The sequence below is a fragment of the Mytilus californianus genome, unplaced genomic scaffold (genome assembly GCF_021869535.1).
Source record: "Mytilus californianus isolate M0D057914Y unplaced genomic scaffold, xbMytCali1.0.p SCAF_5, whole genome shotgun sequence".
Lineage (NCBI taxonomy): Eukaryota > Metazoa > Mollusca > Bivalvia > Mytilida > Mytilidae > Mytilus > Mytilus californianus.
This window is the reverse complement of record NW_026262701.1, coordinates 28,186,250-28,209,951: the sequence shown is the minus strand read 5'-3', so window position 1 is coordinate 28,209,951 and position 23,702 is coordinate 28,186,250. Positions and strand designations below refer to the sequence as shown.

Below are 23,702 nucleotides of genomic sequence, written 5' to 3'. Positions count from 1 at the left end.
TGAGACAATTTCCCGTGCCTGTATGTCGTTAATTTCAAACGCACAACTGATTAAAATGTTTCTAAAGAAACCTAACGCACATCACATCATACAATATACTATCGGATTTTGAAACGATATGGGATTGTACAACAAGGCACATTCATAAATCGAAATATATAATTACAAGAAGTCAATTTTTATTATTTCACTTTTTTCACGACAGGTTGCTACTTTCTACGGACAGCACTCTTTAACAGTCTTGAGTACAGAAGACAATTAGAACCCTACAATATAATGCAAAAATTAAGTCTTTGTTAAAAAGAAAATATTCATCAAATTTCATACATAAAATGATAAGAAAGAAAAAAACATTTGAAATGGATTCGGTATGTATTCTCATTACTGCAACATTCAATTTGCAACTGTAAACACGTGATTTTAATAAAATTCACCCATTGATATTTTGTATTTGTATATGTTGGATCACACACCGATTCACACCGAGCGATTTATCGTTGACCAGTGAACGCATCTAGAGATACTTTTAAAATATATATAGAGATTTGCTGCTATAATGATGTATCCTTTGATTTTGTACCGTGCCCTTTATAAAATCATTGTGTTAAATCAAATATTGAATAGAGATATGTAACTAATAATAAATACCTGAGGACTCTCACAAATATACCCAAATATATTGCTGCACTCATGGTCATTCCATTTATATTTATGTGTATGCCCGAAATGAGCACAGTCCTCCTTGCCTTGATGATTATCAGGTTGACCTGAGTCCCAACTGGTAAAATGTACTTTAGACAAATCATTCACCCATTTCCAATCACCTTCTTTAAAATCAGTTGCACCTATCCAGTAATTCTGCTGGTTCACTTCTGAATAGTTTAAGTTTCAGGCTATATTGGATATATGATGAAATTGCAACACAATAATATTAATTCAATGATACTTCATGTTGCACTTGTTTTATTTCCACAAACATTTACAACGCAAGCTAAACAGTTTAAACTATTAAAAGTATTTAGGTCGTTTTTAAAAAAAATGTCATATTGAATAAACTGTGTGCACATAGATCACACCACAACGAAATTGAATATAATACATATTTTCAATTGCATCAAAATATATGTGAACCATTATTTTGTACATGTTATAGATAATGGTTAAACTCGTAAATCCTACAAACCTTCATATTAATACTTAAAACTGTTCACTTTCAGTTATCAAACATCAGATTTGAAAAATGTAATAAATATGAGGTGTTGATTGATTGCTTCAAGTCAAATGAAAATTATCCCTCTATGTAGCATTAGTTTTACTGCCAGGTGAGAGAAGTCCGGGAGACGATACATCTATAACCAGGTTAATGATCCATAGCTTGTAAAACTCGGGTTTCTTTAAGCAGAAAAAGATGACAAACTTACTTTTACTCGTAATCATAGAAACAATCCATGAATTTTCTGCAGAATCAGTAACTTGTGCGAGGTACCCTCCTAGATTTCGACACTTTACCTACAAACACAAAGAATTGAAAAAAAAAATATAGAAGTAAACAGTATGTTTAACGTAATGCTTCAAAACTGTATACAAATTTTAATTCTACTTCAAAGGACTAATTAAATGTGATTCCTGTCGGGTTATCAGTCGTAAAAACCAATATTTCTAAGTTTGAAAAGCTTTTATATATATGTGGTATGCCTTTAAACACATTTGAATAAAGCATATCACTGACAACGGAAACAAAAATGACGTCTTCCGTCAAACTTATCATTATAGAGATAAGGAAATATAATTTATCGATTTGGTGTTGGTATTTAACGTCACTTTTAGTACTATTGCATATATCGTGGCGGTCAGTTTTTATTGGTAGAGGAAGTAGGAGAGCCCGGATAAAACCACTGACCTTCGTCAGGAAAACTGACAATCCTAGTCAATTAAAATTTAAGTCGACCACTATCTTCAGTGTTGACAGGCTAGTGGTACAGTAGTTATTTACTTTGACCACTAAGGCACCGTGGTTCAACAGTAAATCTGAAACATGTATGAAAGCCCATAAGACAATTATCCACCAAAGGACAAGAATGAGTCACTATACATCTTATCAAGTCTTACTAAATATATTTTGATATCTGCCGTTCTAGCTATTGTTTGTTCTTTAAATTTTAAATAAATAACATTTATTTAGCACGTACCTCCGCCTCGTGCCAGGATTTTTTGTCAGTGGAAAAGAAATAACAGCGGTCTTTTAATTCTTTCCATCCTGCTCTACATCTCGGGGATTTTCCTACATATAGTAATACACAAAAAACGTTTTTTTTTAAAGATCTAAGAATTTTGTAATTGATGATTTTATGAGTTTAAGTCTGAGATTGATGCATATCGAAAAAATATTTAAAATAAATGTTCTTGCATTTTTGGCTATAGTATAGTATGTATAAAAAACGGATAGCGTCGACAAAAATTTTTAGAAAACATTATCGTTGATTTAAAAGTAAGTAAATTAAATGTCTATTCATTTGATAGATTTTTGAGAACAAAAGTATCATTTACGAAGTTTGCACCATTTAAAATACACATCCCTATGTCAAATTTTCACTGAAGAGATCGCCTCGGTGGTGATTAAGGCAATGCAGTCTCGTTTTGTTATGAATCCGCTGAAATATGCAAATATGTTAAAACAAAACCTGTTTACAGGTTTGAAATCGCCACAGCGCTAATATATCAACAAATATGAATACAATTGGTGTCACTGGAGTCCTGTTTTTTCGGCTCACAGTTTTATTTTTATGATATACATTATCGGCAGGACACTCAGTGAAATATTAGTATGAAAAAAGGAGATTTGGGATACAAGCCACAGAGTCAGCAGCCCAACGACACAAATAACCAAGAGACATCTGAATGTCAGCATATACAGCTCTTATTTGCTCTAAAAGTTTTTTTTTAAAGTTATGGCGGCTTAACTGTATACTAGTACTATAATGAACTGGTATCTTACCTTCCAACTTCTCTTCCAATGTCTTAATGGAGGATTTTATACCAGATAAAATTGTTTTTTCTTGGCTCCCAAGGCATGTTTCAGATTTCACAACCATTATACAGTAAAATACCACAAGTAATGGAAAAATCATCTTCATCTAAATTATTATAATAAAGATTAAGGATCTTTACATGTATTTTGGGTAAAAAATGGTGAAAAATTAAAAAAATTACGATACCTTTCAAAGAGAAAAAAAGTTAATTTTTTGAGACAAGTCTCCCCCCATACGTATAGATATGATTGAATATATATTGGTATGGTAAACCTGAAAAAAAAAAACGTTCAGCTCAAAAACTAAAATAAACAGTTAAAACGATTAAAAAGGCAAAATGTAGAAAAAAATGGATAACAGTCTAGTTAAATAAAGTTAAATACTAAGTTACGGATATAAAATTACTATTGCAGAAATGAGAATGTTACTTTGGTTACCCCAAAAATGAATAAAAAAAAAAAAAATCTATTAGGATCTTAGAAGTTTCTGAAAGTTACGTACAAAGCCTGTCAATTCAAGTACATTGTATATTGTACTTCTAAATAAAAAATCTATGAGTTTCAGACAGGTTAGCATGAAAGTTGATGTTATAAAAGCAACGAACTTTTTACATTCAGTTATGTTGGTTGTACAGGTATCTACTAGAGTTTTAGGTATCTATATTTTAGGTAATGAATTTCAGAGAATTAATATGAGAATTATAACCTTTCATGTTAACTTGCAATCAGTCACTTTATACGGTATATCACATTACCAAAATTTGCAAACGATTCAATCTTCTTCAATCTTAAAATAATAATAATAATAATAATAACAATAATACAAAATATAATCATATCTTTAATAATGACAATAACAATAATGATATTATTAATAATTATAATCATGATTCATTTAAAATTTATAATTAAAATATTTTTGTTTATGTAAAGGGTTTGGTGTAATAGCTGTGTTTACAGTGCCTTTAATGACAAAACTTTTTTTTGAATATATATGTTAGTTACCATCAATATATATTATGATAACAAGAGATGTTGGGAAGACACCAATAAAGCAACTACACAGTGATGTAACAAAACACACATAGACATGTAAAAAAACTAGGGTCTTCTGTCATGTACAATACTCCAAATATATTTATGCACATTTCAAATCTATTCGAAAAAGATGCAGAAAGAATATTCAATGGTTTACCTTGGTGTGTGTTTGGAGAGAACTACAGGATTGTTTGTAAATATAACATGTCAAAAATAGAATGACGTAAATTGACGTATAATATTGGAATTTCTGGATTAATAGACATACAAAAAATTTAAACATACATTTGTCGAATCTTTTTGGGTACTGGTACTCTGATTTATTTCAAGACATCGAGTTTGTTCGCATCTTTATTTGTTCCAAAGGATCATTTAATTGTAGGAAACCTAAACCGATGTAATATTGCCAAGTGTTTTGTTTACATGTATTTGTGTTCAAAGCCTAAACTTATATGTCGTTATATCTCGCTTTTGTTACTTATTCATATCGCTTTATTTCAAGAACACCCTAACCAAACATTACAAATATTATTCATAAAAATCATGAATTTTGAGCTTTTATTAAAAAACTGTTAATTAGAATTAGAATTTGAATCTGTTACAATTCGATTTTAGATCTCTTTCTAAAATTAGATATTTCATCTTCGATCGTTGGCAATTATATAGCTTATTTCATTATATTTACCTCATTAACCGTTTTTAAATCTAAATAGTGTGTTGTTGTTATTTTGGGAATTGGGTGTTGATAGCAGATCTTTCCCATAATGTTTCTTAAATTTCATAACTTTATTACATTCGTGACGATTTAGAGCTTGACATATTCTATAAAAACCTGTCTATTGTTGAAGTCTGTACCTTGCCCTCAAGATGCCGTTTTAGTTATTTTGAAATTCATTGATGTTTACCCTGTATCTGCTTTTATTTATAACGACAAACATTTCTAAGGCTTTTGATTAAAAAAAAATTACTTCGCAACTTAAAGGTTTCAGGATGATTACTCAACCTTGCACTGTTTTCTCGACTAATGAATGAAACAGTTCAAATCAGGAATAATAAACGAACATTGAAAGTAAAAATCCTGAAAAATCATTCTATTAAAAAATATGTATGTCAGTGATACTGACGATGAAAGATTGTACTAAAATAGTACTCTCAAATCGTACTTCGTGTTAATTTAACCTGTTGACACAATTTGTAATGCATTTCTGTTTTTCAATGTTTACTTATTTTGTGTTATATCTCGTCTTACTATTTCAAATATGTACCACCTTTGATAAGTATTTAGTATGACGAAAAAAAAATTCACTTCTGTACTCGTACTATGAATAACAAATTTATTTTGTAAAAAGTGTTTCTGTACTAACAACACAATTATTATATTTAAATTTTCCTGTATACGTTACTTTATTTAACGCCAATTTCTCCTAGGTTAAATTTGTCTTTTTGACATTAAAACATCTTTTTTTATTTATATTGTGTCATAGATCAAACTTATTCGTTCAGTGTATATTTTATTTTACTTGGTTTTGTGTATTCAATTTGTCTTTTTGATCGAGTTAAGCCATTTCAATTGATATTTTATTGTGTGTCTTTTTTATGTTGTAATGTTCTTCCACTGTTTCAGGTTAGGTTAAAGGTTGGCGCCTGTTAAAACGTTTAAACCCGCTGCTTTTTTAAGCACCTGTCCTAAGTCAGGAGCCTGTTGTTCAGTGGTTGTCGTTTGTTGGTGTGGTTCATTAGTGTTTATCGTTTCTCGTTTTTTGTATAGATTAGACCGTTGATTTTCCTGTTTAAATTGTTTTATAGTAGTTTTTTTGGGGCCTTTTATAGCTGCTGTTCGGTGTAAGCCAAGCCTACGTGTTGAAGACCGTACTTTGACCTATTATTGTTTACTTTTTACACATTGTGACTTGGATGGATAGTTGTCTCATTGGCACTCATATCACATCTTCTTATTTAAAAAAAATAGTATTGAGAGGCAAGCTTTGAGATTTGGACAAGCGTGTATGCTTCTAAACGAGCAGTGCAGCAGGAAATCGGGCTATAAAATGACAATAGCATGTACAATATTTGTATAAAAACGAGAACAAGTTTTAATTGAAAAAAGTATCAAATTAAGTGGAAGCTTAAAACTAAATACGGAAGCCCAAAACACAAAATGCATGTTGATCGCAATTTTGTTATATGGTAAATGAGATAATACATGTTCATGTATATTTGTAACAAACTTTACATGATTCAACTGTATGTTGCCCTCGACATGTCATTCGGTAATCTGTTGCCTTTGGTTACAGCGTCATTGATGTATGTCTTACGTCTCATTCTTCGTTTTTATTTGACCTGACTATGTATAAAATATTTGCAACTGGACTTTAAGCAAACAACAACTATTCAGCCGATCCTTCTATTTAATCTAGATTTTATAAGTGTGAACATTATATGATATAATATATTTGAGTATTTATAACTTGTAAATGTCTATTATATCGGTATATATATATTTAAACATTTTGTAGTTAAGTGCTATTTCTGAACGGATATTTATTGTTTATTCTTTTGTGTACATCTTTACGGTTTATTCCATTAATCGAGATTAAAGAAGAGGAATAAATCCTCAACTAATTAGCAATTTATCGGCTGTATGAAGTATGAAACATCTTCATCACGCATGGGAGTCTTCTGAAATCGAACCAAGTGTTGAGCATAAAAAAAATCTGCGGAGGTCCAGGGTTGCAATAATCGAGCGGCGTCGAAGCCGAAAGAAATATGGTCATGATCATCTTTAGCTATCTTAATGTTTTTTTTGCATTCTATGTTTGGCGTTGCTGCAGGTCTTTGATAGTCTCTGTTGAAATTCTTATAAAAGACTTTTTGTTGATCCATGAATCTTTATTTTTTTTTGTGCCAATTTGTTTTCGCGTTAACTGGACATATTCCTTTTTTCATAAATGAAATTATATATTGCAACAATCCGAGGTAAAACATAATAAACAGTATGGACATAATTAATATACATTTTATTTATTTACAGGCAAAGAGAGGCAACTCTATTCACCTGACTAAACTTATCTAAAACCAGTAATCATAACTACAAAAAACAATGTTTAAAATCGTAACAGTTCATACTTCACAACGTTTGACAATTGTATAAATGTTTATCTAATAGCCTGTTGTTTGTGATAACAAAAACACCTTCTTCTACTTTATATAGTTTGACAATTCTAGATAGAAGGATAGCCATGAAAACTGTGGAGAAGTAAAATAAAACACCTTTCAGTTGTTCCATTTTTACGGATGTGAAGATAACTGTCAAAAATAACTGTCAAAATAGGTGCACTTTGTGTATCCTCATATAATATTAACTTAGATATAAACTAGGGATGTCAATAAGTACTCGAGTGTCGCTCGGTAGTACCAAGTATGGTATATTAAAGTCAGTTGCCTGTTAGATAGTTTATAATAACAACAAAACGACGGAGATGAGGTAGAAATTATAATCGGTAAACCTCGGCCGGAGCGGGTGTTCATTGTTCCGGATCGGCAAACTTCGGGCTCAGCGGGTGTTAATTTTAAGCATTAACACCCGTTGCTAATATTATCACATGTTGCTATGGGTGGGCGGGGCTTATGAAAGGTAAGTGAAAATTAACAAAAGCCGCGTGTCCAATGAAATGAATGAATGATATAAGAAATTTGCTTAAAGTATAACCATACTCTTTAATTTCTAGCAATCAAAATTAATGTACGAATGTTTGAGCTTGATTGCCATTTGAAATGCCTCTGAAAAGAGATAGGCTATACACGAGAACAGTTTTTCTAGACTTTCACGTTTTACTAAACGTGTTTTAGCGATTCTGCCGCATTTGTATCGTCAGATCAATATTTTCGTCTACAGGACTGAAAGTTTCAAAGTTGCGAAACCAACTCTGTCTCTCTAAATATTAAAGTATTAAACAATCTCATAAATACTTGAAATTAGCTGAGAAACTACGCTGCTAATTTGAACAATTCTATGTAAGTTATACTCTCTGTTATTCTTAATATTGTACTACGTATAAGAGTGATTTAATGTACTTAAATGTAGTTAACATTTGATTATATATAAATAAGAAGATGTGGTATGAGTGCCAAAAAGACAACTCTCCATCCAAGTCACAATGCATAAAAAGTAAACAATCATATGTCTGTTAATGTGATATGATGCATGTATAATAATTTGTCAAACATTGTATATATCCTATAAGCTGTACTAGATTTTGGAATAAAGTATTATTATTAAATAAGAACAATGCCTTCCACCCTCGGTGAATGGTTACAGTAATCATCACACCTTTGTTAATCATTAAATGTGTTTTCTTTACTACGTTATCAAATATTCTCTGCCCTTGATAGTTGTGGCTGGAAAAATTTAAGCATTTGATATTTAAAATATATATACTGACTATAACCTGAACTTATCATAAGTCTCATGCATTGGAGTAGGCTCGGTTATTCAAATCCTGAGTTGATAGTGGTGACTGACCCACTAAGTACTAATATGCCACATAATAAGTGAAAGAGGTAATCACGGTAAATCCCCTCAGACCCCCCCCCCCCCCACCCCCCCCCCCCCCCCTACATAGTAAAATTGAACACGATGAACAAGATATACCCATAGAAGCTGCAAAAGCATTAATGCATGATAATAGAATTGAATATACATGTACTCTCCGTAAAAGACAATTATCTGAAAATAATGATCAGATTAACGCATATTGAAACAAGCCGAGATGAAAACGATCCCCTACTGAATAACACAGGAACAGTATTATGATAAAAAAAATAACCAAGTTATAAGACAGTTTTGACAATGTTGCATTTAGATTACAGAAAAGAATAAGTGAAATATACTTTGGCATTGCACAAGGTCATTGTTTTCTCTGACTTTTAATATTATCCTTACACTTAATCCATTAGATGCTGGATGTGTACTGATTGATATGTTAGTATCAGGTACATGAGTTTTTATAAGTTGTTATTGGCTTTCAGTAACTTTAAGTACTTTCAGATCTCTACTTTGTGTTCTTTTAAGTTGTTGGTTTTTTTTTGTTATTTTTTGTGCTTGATATTGATCTGATGAGTTACGCCCTTTCCAACTGTCTATTTGGTGGCATAACATCGATGGGATTACTATAGTGAGCAAATGGCATCCCATTGATCCTGATAAGTAATAGAATATTGATCATGTAGGCTCGAAACAAACATCAGGAAGCCATATGCACTACTAAAGTTCTGTTTATGTATCCCTTATTTCAAGTTCTTGGAATATAGATGATATTAGCAAAGTAAAAGACGTCTTCCAACTATTTACAGAGACCAAGTGACAAAGATGCAAGCCTCTATAGTAAATCGTACGTAAGTAAGTAAATAGTCATTTGACAATGAGCAAAATAATACCGCATAGTATTCTATAAAAAGGTATCGAAATGTCAAAATGTAAAAGAATTCAAACAAGAAACCAATGGTCTGATTTATGCACAAAACATCGGTTATATGATGTTAATGAGTGGTGTTTGCTTAATGTCCAGTGGCAAATATATCATGCTTATTTAGGACGAGAAAAATAAAATGCAGTAAAATACGACAGTTTTGCAAAGTATGTCGAACGTGATGAAGGGCGAGGAAAAGAATGTAGCTGGATAGAGACACAATCGTCTTACAAGAGGCGGCCTGCGTTCCCCTCACAGAGTTGTTACCAGGATTCTTTACATATAGTGTCACAACATCCTACTCCCTCATAAATTCGTCTGAATTTAACAAATTGATAATCTCTCTACATGGCTAAATATGAGCCAAGTTAAAACGTAGGTCCGGTTTACAGCAGTAACTTATTATTTTCTGTGCGATGCAACATTTGATAAAGATACCAAACATTAAAAAAATCTCCAAACAAACAGTAGGGCATTTGCCTGCGTTACCATTGTAACTACAAATATTCCAGTTCTGTTTATGGTAAGAATGTATATCATATTATATTTGGCCATAATATTGTAGGGAAAAAGTAGTACATGTATTACATTTTCCTGGGTTTAGGTTGGCCTTTCGTGTACCCGAGGCAGGTGAAGGAAGTCAAATTAGGAGCACTGTGATTGGATGTAACGGTATAATATATTTTTTTATTTATAATTCTTGAAGTTATGAATAACTGCAGTGTGTATATTTAAAAATTATTTTTTATAAATATATAGATACCATTGACAAGCTCCATTCGAAGATGGTCATGCTACCATTTGACTTCAATTTCTAAAACAGAATAAATAAAGTATTAATATCACAGATAACTGTTTTGTCCAGCTTTTATTATAAAAGTGGTAAATTTAGAAAATGTTAGTATAAGCCAGTTCTTAGATACGGTAGTTAGTTTAATCTGTCTTGTGACTTCCATCATTATTTGACAAAAATGTAGGCATCGTTACTTCCAACACGTTGAGCGAACAGGTAAAAAAGTTTCATGCTATACTGTACAAAATATTTGGGAAATCTAAATCTAATTAGATGTTCACCCTCCCTTTAATCGTACGGGAATTGAGATTACGTACTTACGAAACATAGATTATTGCTAAACTACCCTGCAGAATGATGATCCTAAATATGCTTCAGACTTTAATAGTGCAGGGATACAGGCGCGCCTTCTATCTGCTAAATGACGTCGTTTTCCCTGTAAAAAAAACTTTACTTCGCAACTTAAAGGTGTCAGGATGATTACTCAACCTTGCACTGTTTTCTCGACTAATGAATGAAACAGTTCAAATGAGGAATAATAAACGAACATTGAAAATAAAAATCCTGAAAAATCATTCTATTAAAAAATATGTATGTCAGTGATACTGACGATGAAAAATTGTCAAACAGACAAAAATAGTACTCTCAAATCGTACTTTCGTGTTAACTTAACCTGTTGACACAATTTGTAATGCATTTCTGTTATTCAATGTTTATTTATTTTGAGTTATATCTCGTCTTACTTTTTAGTATGACGAAAAAAAGGATTTACTTCTGTACTCGTACTATGAATAACAAATTTATTTTGTAAAAAGTATTTCTGTACTCCTAAAAACACTTATATTTAAATTTGCCTGTATACGTTACTTTATTAGACGCCAATTTGTCTCAGGTTAAAGTTGTCTTTTTGACCTTGAAACATCTTTTTTTTTATTTATATTGTGTCATAGATCAAACTTATTCGTTCAGTGTATATTTACTTTGTTTTGTGTATTCAATTTGTCTTTTTGATCGAGTTAAGCCATTTCAATTGATATTTTATTGTGTGTCTTTTAATGTTGTAATGTTATACCTCTGTTTCAGGTTAGGTTGAAGGTTGGCGCCTATAAAAACGTTTAAACCCGATGCCTTTTTATGCACCTGTCCTAAGTCGGGAGCCTGTTGTTCAGTGGTTGTCGTTTGTTGGTGTGGTTCATTAGTGTTTATCGTTTCTCGTTTTTTGTATAGATCATGTAGATTAGACCGTTGGTTTTCCTGTTTGAATTGTTTTACAGTAGTTTTTTTGGGACCCTTTATAGCTTGCTGTTCGGTGTGAGCCAAGACTACGTGTTGAAGATCGTACTTTGACCTATTATTGTTTACTTTTTACACATTGTGACTTGGATGGATAGTTGTCTCATTGGCACTCATACCACATCTTCTTATTTATAAACATAGTATTGAGAGGCAAGCTTTGAAATTTGGACAAGCGTGTATGCTTCTAAAAGAGCAGTGCAGCAGGAAATCGGGCTATAAAATGACCATAGCATGAACAATATTCGACTATATACAACTAAATACGGAAGCCCAAAACACAAAATGCATGTTGATTGCAATTTTTTTTTTTATAGTAAATGAGATAATACATGTTCATGTATATTTGTAACAAACTTTACACGATTTAACTGTATGTTGCCCTGGACATGTATTTCGGTTATTAGACCTGACTATGTATAAAATATTTGCCACTGAACTTTAAGCAAGCAACAACTATTCAGTCGATACTTCTATTTAATCTCGCTTTTTGTAAGTGTGAACATTATATGATATAATATATTTGAGTATTTATAACTTGTAAATGTCTATTATATCGGTATATATATATTTAAACATTTTGTAGTTAAGTGCTATTTCTGAACGGATATTTATTGTTTATTCTTTTGTGTGCATCTATACGGTTTATTCCATTAATCGAGATTAAAGAGGAGGGTTAAGTCCTCAACTTATTAAATCCTTTCACAATTTTATCGGCTGTATGAAGTATAAAACATATGCATCACGCATGGGAATCTTCTCAAAACATGCAAAACGAACCAAGTGTTGAGCATAACAAAAATCAGCGGAAGTCCTTGGTTGCAATAATCGAGAGGTGTCGAAGCCGAAAGAAACATGGTCATGATCATCTTTAGCTATCTTAATGTTTTTTGCATTCTATGTTTGGCGTTGCTGCAGACCTTTCAGAGTATCTGTTGAAAGTCTTAAAGACTTTTTGTTGATCCATGGATCTTTATTTCTTATTTTGTGCCAATTTGTTTTCGTGTTAACTGGATATATCCCTTTTTTCATAAATGAAATTATATATTGCAACAATCCGAGGTTTAACATAATAAACAGTATGAACATAATTAATATACATTTTATTTATTTACAGGCAAAGAGAGGCAACTCTATTCACCTGACTAAACTTATCTAAAATCATTAATCATAACCACAAAAAACAATATTTAAAATCGTAACAGTTCATACTTCACAACGTTTGACAATTGTATAAATGTTTATTTAATAGCCTGCTGTTTGTGATCAAACAACACCTTCTCCTACTTTATATAGTTTGACAATTCTAGAAAGAAGAATAGCGATGAAAACTGTGGAGTTGTAAAATAAAACATCGTTCAGTTATTCGATTTTTACGTTTGTGAAGATAACTGTCAAAAATAACTGTCAAAATAGGTGCACTTTGTGTATCCTCTCATTATATCAACTTAGATATAAACTAGGGATGTCAATAAGTACTCGAGTGTCGCTCGGTAGTACCCAGTATGGAATACCAAAATGATACTGGACTAATCGGTTGCCTGTCAGATAGTTTATAATAACAACAAAACGACGGAGATGAGGTAGAAATTATAATCGGTAAACCTCGGCCGGAGCGGGTGTTCATTGTCCCGGATCGGAAAACTTCGGGCTCAGCGGGTGTTGATTTTAATCATTAACACCCGTTGCTAATATTATCACATGTTGCTATGGGTGGGCGGGGCTTATGAAAGGTAAGTGAAAATTAACAAATGCCGCGTGTCTAATGAAATGAATGGATGATATAAGAAATTTGCATAAAGTATAGCCATAATCTTTAATTTCTAGCAATCAAAATTAATATACGAATGTTTGAGCTTGATTGTCATTTGAAATGCCTCTGAAAAGAGGTAGGCTATACACGAGAGCAGTTTTCCTAGGCTTGCACTTTTGGCTAAACGTGTCTTAACGATTCTGCCGGATTTGTATCTTCAGAGAATTATTTTCGTCTACAGGACTGAAAGTTTCAAAGTTGCGAAACCAACTCTGTCTCTCTAAATATTAAAGAACTGAACATAATTCGTAAATACTTAAAATTAGTTGAGAAACTACGCTGCTTATTTGAACAATTCTATGTAAGTTATACTCTACGTTATTCTTGATATTGTTCTAGGTATAAGAGTGATTTAATGTAATTAAATGTAGTTAACATTTGATTATATATAAATAAGAAGATGTGGTATGAGTGCCAATGAGACAACTCTCCATCCAAGTCACAATGTATAAAAAGTAAAGAATTATATGTCTTTTTATGTGATATGGTGCATGTATAATAAATTTGTCAAACATTGTATGTATCCTATAAGCTGTACTTGCTTTTGGAATAAAGTATTATTATTAAATAAGAACAATGCCTTCCACCCTCGGTGAATGGTTACAGTAATCAATCATCACGCCTTTGTTAATCATTAAAGGTGTTGTCTTTACTATGTTATCAAATAATTGTTGTTTTCTCTGACTTTTAATATTATCCTTACACTAAATTCATTGGATGCTGGATATGTACTGATTGATATTTTAAGCCTATTTTATGTGCTAGTTTAGGTTGTTTTACGTATTCGTTTTTATTCTGTAGTTAGTCACCACTTCGGTGTTAACATGTATATCTATTATATAGTCATTTTTATAATTTTACTGTTTGCAAAAGTATGAATTATTCTAAATACTAAGGATTTTCTTATCCCAGGCATATTTGGCACAACTTTTTGGAACTTTTGGTCCTAAATGCTCTTCAACTTTGTACTTGTTTTGGCTTTCGAACTTTTTTTATCTGAGCGTCACTGATGGGTCTTATGTAGACGAAACGCACGTCTGGCGTATTAAATTATAAGCATGGTACCTTTTGATAGCTATTATTTGTGTGTGTCTCTGTCCCATATGTTCTCCCATTTATTTGTATTGTTGTCCTGTCATGTAATCTTGTCATTTTAATGTTATATTTAACATTGGCAAAAAAGCGGGAGGTTTGGCTAGCCACAAAATCAAGTTCAACCCACCATTTTTTCTTAAAATGTCCTGTACCAAGTCAGGAAAATGGCCATTTTTATATTATAGTTCGTGTCTGTGTATGTTGCATTTTAGTGTTGTGTTTCTGTTATGTCGTTGTTCTCCTCTTATATTTGATATGTTTCCCTCAGTTTTAGTTTGTAACCCGGATTTGTTTTTTTCTCAATCGATTTATGAATATCGAATAGCGGTATACTACTGTTGCCTTTATTTAGTATCAGGTTCATCATTTTTTATAAGTTGTTATTGGCTTTCTGTAACTGCGAGTACTCTCAGATCTTTACTTTGTGTTATTTTGTTTTTGTTGTTATTTTTTGTGCTTGGTATCGATGTGATGAGTTTAGCCCTTTTCAACTGTCTATTTGGTGGTTTTAATCTAGATTCGAAAGCAAATTGAAACATGAAGTTTCTATGATGTCTATTGTCATAACGTCTTTGTAGGATTTGTAAGTCCGACTATGAAAGCGGATTGGGTGTGTGTCGAAACGGTAACGAAACATGTCATAGTTGTCTATAGCTATTTTTATGATTTTTGCATTCTTTGTTTTGCGTTACTGTAGATCTTTGATAGGGTCTATTTAAATTCGTAAAGACTTCTTGTTGATCTATGAATCTTTGATTTTTGTTTTGTACCAATGGGTTTTTGTGATATCCGGATATATCCTTTTATTTATGAATGAAACTATATATTGCAGCAAGCCAAGTTAAACACATAATAAACAGAATAAACACAATTAATATATCTTTTATTTATTTACAGGCAAAGAGAGGCAACTCAATTCACCTGACTGAAATTATCCAAAACCAGTAATCAGTAATACTTTATGATGAACTGCATGACAGACTTTTAATTATGAAGGATTTTTTTACAATTCTAGGATTATACTGCTTTAATGTAAAACTTACTGTTGTTTCAAACAACCTTTGATAATTTTTTACATGCTTATCTAATAGCCTGGTGTTTGGGACAAAACAACACCTTCTTCTATTTTATATACAATTCGCGAAAGAACAATAACCATCAAAGGAAGGGCATCGGTATACGCATAACATCGTAGGGATTACTATAGTGAGAAGATGGCATCCCATTGTTCCTGATAAGTAATAGAATATTCATCATGTAGGCTCGAAACAAACATCAGGAAGCCATATGCACTTATAAAGTTCTGTTTATGTATCCCTTATTTCAAGTTCATGGAATATAGTTGATATTAGCAAAGTACAATACTAGTACTTTACGCCATGGATCTTCCAAAGACTTTTTCCAACTATTTACAGAGACCAAGTGACAAAGATGTAAGCATCTATAGTAAATCGTATGTAAGTAGGTAAATAAGCCTTCAACAATGAACAAAATAATACCGCATAGTATTCCATAAAAAGGTCTCGAAATGTCAAAATGTAAAGGAATTCAAACAAGAAACCAATGGTTTGATTTATGAACAAAACATCGGTTATATTATAGTTCGTTTCTGTGTGTGTTACATTTTAATGTTGTGTTTTTGTTGTGTCGTTGTTCTCCTCTTATATTTGGTGCGTTTTCCCTCAGTTTTAGTTTGTAACCCGGATTTGTTTTTATCTCTATCGATTTATGAGTTTCGAACAGCGGTATACTACTGTTGCCTTTATTTATATGATGTCAATGAGTGGTGTTTGCTTAACGTCCTGTGGCAAATATATCATGCTTATTTAGGACGAGAAAAATATAATGAAGGGAACTGGATAGAGACAAAATTGTCTTACAAGAGGCCGCCTGAGTACCCCTCACAGAGTTGTCACCAGGATTCTTTACATATAGTGTCACATCATCCTTAAATTCTCCCTCATAAATTCGTCTGAATTTACCAATTTGATAATCTATCTACATGGCTAAATAAGAGCTAAGTCAAAAAGTAGGCCTGGTTTGCAGCAGTAACTTATTATTTTCTGTGCGATGCAACATTTAATAAAGATACCAAACATTACAAATATCTCCAAACAAACAGTAAGGTATTTGCCTGCGTTGCCATTGTAACTACAAATATTCTACTCCTGTTTACGTTTAGATTGTATATCATAATATATTTGGCTATAATATTGTAGGGAAAAAAGTAGTATTACATTTTTCTGGCTTTAGGTTGGCCTTTCGTGTACCCAAGGCAGGTGAAGGAAGTCAAATTAGGAGCACTGTGATGGGATATAACGGTATGATATATTTTTTTATTTATCATTCTTGAAGTTATTAATAACTGCAGTGTGTATATTTACAATATAAATTTCAAAACACATTGAAATATTTTTTTGAGAATTATTCGAAAAGGCTTCCAAATTTTTTATAAATTTGATGTAAAATGACGGTAGGCATGAATACCATAAACAAGCTTCATTCGAAGATGGTCATGCTACCATTTGACTTCAATTTCTAAAACAGAATAATAAAGTATTAATATCACACATAACTGTTTTGTCCAGCGTTTATTATAAAAGTGGTAAATTTAGAAAATGTTAGTATACGTCAGTTCCGAGATACGGTAGTTAGTTGAATCTGTCTTGTGACTTCCATCATCATTTGACAAAAATGTAGGCATCGTTACTTCCAACACGTTGAGCGAACGGGTGAAAAAGTTTGATGCTATACTGTACAAAATATTTGGGAAATCTAAATCTAATTAGATGATCATCCTCCCTTTAGTAGTACGGGAATTGAGATTACGTACTTACGGAACATAGATTATTGCTAAACTAACCTGCAGAATGATGATCCTGAAAATGCTTCAGACTTTAGTAGTGCAGGGATACAGGCGCGCCTTCTATCTTGTAAATCACGTCGTTTTCCCTGTGAGAACAACGTTTTGAATGTTAGATCTAGATCGTTTTTGAGACAATTTCCCGTGCCTGTATGTCGTTATTTTCAAACGCACAACTGATTAAAATTTTTGTTTCATAAATCTAGAGACGGACTCGGGTTTTTTAAAAAAGTCCCTTTTTCTTGTCGACCTTTCACAACACTCGGGTGATCCGACGAACGAGGTATTAATTTGGCGTGACCTTAAAAGCATTTACGAAAATCTTAAAAAAAGGGATATGTATTTTCATCTATACATTATGATTTCGTATGAAAAAGAATGATATTCATCTACAAAACAGCAACCTAAGAATTAACAATATTACATGTACGACAGACTATCACACTAGTCTAGGTTTTTTTTTCCCAACGTCGTCTTTCCTTTGAAGATGAGCCATGATCTCTTTCCGTTTATGTTATGTTCATTGACGTTATGGATTTAAACCTTTGTCCTTACATGTCAATTTGAAGGTATCGGTTTGAGCACCCAACCTTCCACTGATTTCTCGATTATTGAATAATAAAACAGAACTGATGAATAATAACGCAAATTAAAAATAAAATAAATGTCGGTGAAACTGACGATGAAAAATTGCCAGAACAGACGTAAACATAAAAAATAGTATAGAAAGTTAAGGTTTCAAAAGTGGACAAACCCGTGCTTCTGATCGAGAAGTACGCCAGGATATTGGGCTACAAAATGACCATAGTATGTACAACATCCGTATAAAAACGAAAACAAGTTTTAATTGAACCAAATACCAAATTAAGTGGGAACTGAAAACTTTATACCAAAGCTTAAAACACAAAATCCATGTTCATCGTTAATACATGTAGTTAGCTGGATAACTAAACTGTTCTACGGAAACCTAACGTACATCACATCATATAATATACTTTTGGATTTTGAAATAATATGGGATTGTACAACAGGGCACATTCATAAATGAAAATATATAAATACAAGAAATCAAATATGAAACAAAACTTTTTTATTATTTCACATTTGTTGCATGTTGCTACTTTCTACGGACAGCACTCTTTAACAGTCTTGAGTACGGAAGACAATTGGAACCCTACAATATAATGCAAAAAATTAAGTCTTTGTTTAAAAGAAAATATTCATCAAATTTCATACATAAAATGATAAGAAAAAAATAAAACTAAAATGAAATGGATTCGGTATTTATTCTCATATCTGCAACATTCAATTTGCAACTGTAAGGACGTGATTTTAATAAAATTCACCCATTGATAGTTTGTATTTGTAAATGTTGGATCACACACCGATCCACACCGAACGATTTATCGTTGACCAGTTAACACATCTAGAGATACTTTTAAAATACGTATAGAGATTTGCTGCTATAGTGATGTATCATTTTGTACCGTGCTATTTATAAAATCGTGGCGTCAAATCAAATATTAAATAGAGATATGTAACTAATGATAACTACCTGAGGACTCTCACAAATATACCCAAACATATTGCTGCACACATGGTCATTCCATTTATAGTTATCTCCAGTCGTGAAATGAACACAGTCCTCTTTGCCGCCTGCATTATCAGGTTGTCTCGAGCTCCAACTGGTAAAATGTACTTTAGACATGTATAGGTATCTCCAGTCGTGAAATGAACACAGTCCTCTTTGCCGCCTGCATTATCAGGTTGTCTGGAGCTCCAACTGGTAAAATGTACTTTAGACAAATCGTTCATCCATCTCCAATCACCCTCCTTGAAATCTGTTGCACCCATCCAGTAGTTCTGCTGAATCACTTCTGTATAATTAACCCCAAGTTCCAGGCATTATTAGATATATGATGAAATTGCAAGACATTAATATTAATTCATTGATACTTCATGTGTTGCATTTGTTTTATTTCCACAAGCATGTACAACGCAAGCTAAGCAGTTAAATTTATTGAAAGAATATAGGTCGTTTTAAAAAAAAAATTCAAATTGAATAAACTATGCGGACATAAATTACAACAAAACAAAAGTGAATATAATACATGTTGTTGATTGCTTAAAGTCAAGTGACAAATTATCCCTCTCTTATTATTAATCATTAGTTTTACTACTAGTTGAGAGAAGTCCGGATGAAGAACACATCTATAAACCAGTAAATGTTTCATAACTTTAATGTAAAACTCGGGTTTCTTTTAAAAAAAAAAGATGACAAACTTACTTTTACTCGTAATCAAAGAAACAATCCAGGAATTATCTGCAGAATCAGTAACTTGTGTAACGTACCCTCCTAGATTTCGACACTCTACCTACAAACACAAATGATTGTAATAAAACAAAATCTAGAAGTAAACAATATATCTAACGTTATGCTTCAAAACTTTATACAAATTTCAATTCTACTTAAAAGGACTATATAAACATGATATATGTGATTCCTGTCGGGTTACCAGTCGTAAAAACCAATTTCGCTAAATTTGAAAAGCCATTTATGTATATGTTGTATACTTTTAAATAAATTTGAATAAAGCACATCACTGCATGGCAACGGAAACAAAAATGACGTCTTCCGTCAAAATTATCATTATAGAGATAAGGAAATATAATTGATTGATTGGCTGTTGGTATTTAACGTCACTTTCAGTACTATTGCTTATATATTGGAGGTAAGTTTATATTGGTAGAGGAAGCCGGAGAGCCCGGATAGTACCAACGACCTTCAGCAGGAAAACCGACAATCCTAGTCAATTAAGGTAGAAGTCGAGCTCTATCTTCCGTGTTGACATGCTAGTGATGCAGTAGTTATTTACTTTGACCACTCAGACACCGAGGTTAAACATGAAATGTGATATTATAGCAAATGAGACAATAATCAGCCAAAGGATAAGAATGATTCACTATATACCCTATTATGTTTTACTAAATATATTTTGATATATACCGTTTTAGCTATTGTTTCTTCTTGTTCCACACTGTTTAATATAAAGTTTTTAGCACGTACCTCCGCCTCATGCCAGGGTTTTTTGTCAGTGGAAAAGAAATAACATCGGTCTTTGACTTCTTTCCATCCTGTTCTACATCTCGGAGATTTTTCTACAAATAGTTATACAAAAGAAAAGGCTTTCTTTAAAGATCTAAGTATTTTGTAATTGATGATTTTATGAGTTAATGTCTGAGATTGATGCATATTGAAAAAATATTTAAAATAAATGTCCCAGCATTTTTGGTTGCATCTTTTATAACCGATTCAGTCTGAAGTTGTATAAATGTATAGAAAACGGATAGCTTCGACAAAACACTCTTTCTTTGATTTAAATGTAAGCAAATTTAATGTCTCTTCATTGATGTGGGATAACAGAGCAGCAACCCAAAGACACAAATAAACAAAAGGCATCTGAATGTCAGCATATTATTCAGCTCTTATTTGCACGGAGTCAAAATGTTTTTTTTTTAAGTTATGTCGGTTAAACTGTATATTAGCCTTATAAATAAACTGGTATCTTACCTTCCAACTTCTCTTCAAATCTCTTTATAGAGGATTTTATACCAGATATCTATATACAGCAAAATATCACAAGCAATGGAAAAATCATCTTCATCTAAATAATAATAATTAAGATTAAGGAACTTTACATGTACTTGGGTAAAAAAGTTGAAAAATAAAAAAGTTTACCATACCTTGCAAAAACATAAAGGATCAAAATAAAAAAAGGGAACACATTTTTTCAGACAGTCTTTAACCTTTGTATTGATATGAATGAAAATATATTGCTATGGTAAACCTTCAAAACCCTGTTCAACTCATAAAATAAAACAAACAGCAAAACGATTAAAAGGGCATGCATTATGTAGAAAAGATTTGATAAAAGTCTAGTTAATACTTATGAAAAGTTACGGATATATAATGACACTCCATGTCTATTACAGATATGACAATGTTACTTTGGTAATCTGAAAATAAATAGAATAAAAAGTAAAAACAATTCTATTAGAATCTTATGAGTTTTTGAAAGTCTGTCAATTCAAGTACATTGTATCTAAAAAAAATCTACGAGTTTCAAATAGGTTGACATGACAATTTAGTTCATAAAAGCAACGAACCTTTTGCATACAGAAAGCGTCAGTTCTATTGGTTGTACATGCATCTACGAGAGTTTTAGGTATCTATATTTTAGGTAATGGATTTCAGAGAATTAATATGAGAATTATTACCTTTCATGTTTACTTGCAATCAGTCACTTTATACGGTATATTACATTACCGCAAGTTGAAAACAATTCCATATTATTCCATTTTGAAATAATGAAAACAATAATAATAATACAAAAAAAAATTATAATACAAAACGAATAATCGTATGAATAACGATAATAACAAAAATGATACCTAAAAGAAAATGTTGACACAGAGATATGTCTCGCCTGTCGGCATACAATTCAGAAAAAGACAATCTGATTGACAGCAACATTGCTTATTAATGTAAAGTCGCTGTATCATGATCGAGTGGACAGGGCCTGAAAATGGTCGACAGACAGTAGTGTAACTTTATAGAAAATATCGTTGCCTACTGTATGTAGTTCCTGTCAATTTATTTAACTTAAGAAAGAATCTTAACATTGAAAAGTCGCTGTATCATGATCTAGTGGACAGGGCCTGAAAATGGTCGACAGACAGTAGTGTAACTTTATAGAAAATATCGTTGCCTACTGTATGTAGTTCCTGTCAATTTATTTAACTTAAGCAGAATTTTAACATTGAAAATAGCTAATTAATTGAAAGACACTGGACCATGTCCTAGGTGGCTGGGCCTCAAAATAGTCGTCAAAGTGAACTGATACAATATATGTACTGATAGTGATGCAACTTTATACAAAATATCATTGATCCATCACTTGTAGTTCTTATCAAACTGACATAAGCAGAAAACTTAACAATGAACATTGCTAATTAATGCAAAGTCATTGGACCATGACCTATGGGGCAGGGCCTCATAATTTTCGTCAAAATGATATATACTGGTAGTAATGCTACTTATCGTGTTTTTTATTGTTACCTGCAGTTATTGTTACCCGCAACATATATTTAGGAAGGCACTGGTCTAAAAAATGTTTGATTTTCGAGCATTCTGTGAAATACATTTAAAGAATCAAATTCAGTTGTTCAGAAACAAATAGGCGAGGTATCTGAGACTGTCTATTTCACCAACTGGTCAAGAGCCCTGATTTGAAGGATTTACTTCCTGCTCACACACACCCAATTCTATATAATTTTTATCATTTAAACTGACGCTTTGGCAGTTTTAGGGGCGCACACTCACCGAGCCACTGAACTGGTATCAACTTGTCATTAACGCCAAGAGTTTGTTGTAACATGAATGGTATTTTATGTAGTTAATATTTGATTATATATATATAAGAAAATGTGGTATGAGTGCCAATGAGACAACTCTCCATCCAAGTCACAATGTATAAAAAGTAAACAATTATATGTCTGTTTATGTGATATGGTGCATGTATACTAAATTTGTCAAACATTGTATATATCCTATAAGCTGTACGTGCTTTTGGAATAAAGTATTAGTATTAAGAACAATGTCTTCCACCCTCAGTGAATGGTTACAGTAATCATCACGCCTTTGTTAATCATTAAATGTGTTTTCTTTACTATGTTATCAAATACTCTATGCCCTTGGTAATTGTGGCTGGAAAATTTTAAGCATTCGATATTTTAATATATATGTAGGACTCTGAACCGCGATGCTGATCCGAACCGCGATGGTCACGGTGATGTGCGATGGTTTGACGCTGAAGTGCGTTTTTAACCACGCTGATGTGCGATGGTGGCATTGTGACGCTATCTTGTTGATAGCTACGCCGGTGCAATGCTGGTAACGCTGAAGTGCGATGGACTACATAAACTATATTTTCAATGTTTTTCATTTCGAAGTCAATTTGTTTGTTAGAAGCAGTTTTTCGGGTTATTAATTTAATAAGGGGCTTATACACCTTTAATACTTCGGGAAATGGGGTGTGTTCGGGGGAGAGGGAAAAGTAAACCTTCTGTTGCGGATTTTTTTTCGAAATCTACGAAAGTTTTTTTTCAAGTTACGTACAATGGAGCGTGGCATTCTCTAAATACATGCGGGTCCGTAGACTCTCCTAATATAACGGTAAACGAGGATCTCATGAGAGGAACAAAGTAAAGATAATTGTTATCTCAGACTTATGTCCACATGCAGAAAATCA

General features: G+C 32.2%; 1 protein-coding gene and 1 long non-coding RNA gene across 2 annotated transcripts; both read right to left on the bottom strand.

The window, feature by feature from the left end:
- Positions 1-157: 157 nt before the first annotated feature.
- LOC127700256 (perlucin-like protein) lies at positions 158-3,646 on the bottom strand. The gene is made up of 6 exons (XM_052203680.1): positions 3,531-3,646; positions 2,996-3,134; positions 2,190-2,281; positions 1,422-1,509; positions 649-872; positions 158-266 (listed from the first exon to the last, which is right to left on the bottom strand). Exons 1-6 carry the CDS (start codon positions 3,603-3,605, stop codon positions 210-212), a joined length of 675 nt encoding a protein of 224 aa, XP_052059640.1. The 5' UTR covers positions 3,606-3,646; the 3' UTR covers positions 158-209.
- Positions 3,647-18,466: 14,820 nt separating this feature from the next.
- LOC127700259 (uncharacterized) lies at positions 18,467-21,600 on the bottom strand. The gene is made up of 6 exons (XR_007981513.1): positions 21,559-21,600; positions 20,963-21,056; positions 20,459-20,550; positions 19,679-19,766; positions 18,947-19,268; positions 18,467-18,565 (listed from the first exon to the last, which is right to left on the bottom strand). It is a non-coding gene; the product is annotated as an uncharacterized LOC127700259 (long non-coding RNA).
- Positions 21,601-23,702: the final 2,102 nt, after the last annotated feature.

Bases quoted from the DNA above. Each gene is read 5' to 3' on its own strand.
- LOC127700256 (XM_052203680.1), bottom strand. From the start codon at position 3,605: ATGCTAACCTGTCTGAAACTCATAGATTTTTTATTTAGAAGTACAATA. The intron at 3,135-3,530 runs GTACGTAACTTT...ATAATAATTTAG, and splicing joins TACTTGAATTGACAGGCTTT to ATGAAGATGATTTTTCCATT. The intron at 1,510-2,189 runs GTACGTGCTAAA...TTGTGTTTGTAG, and splicing joins AATCCTGGCACGAGGCGGAG to GTAAAGTGTCGAAATCTAGG.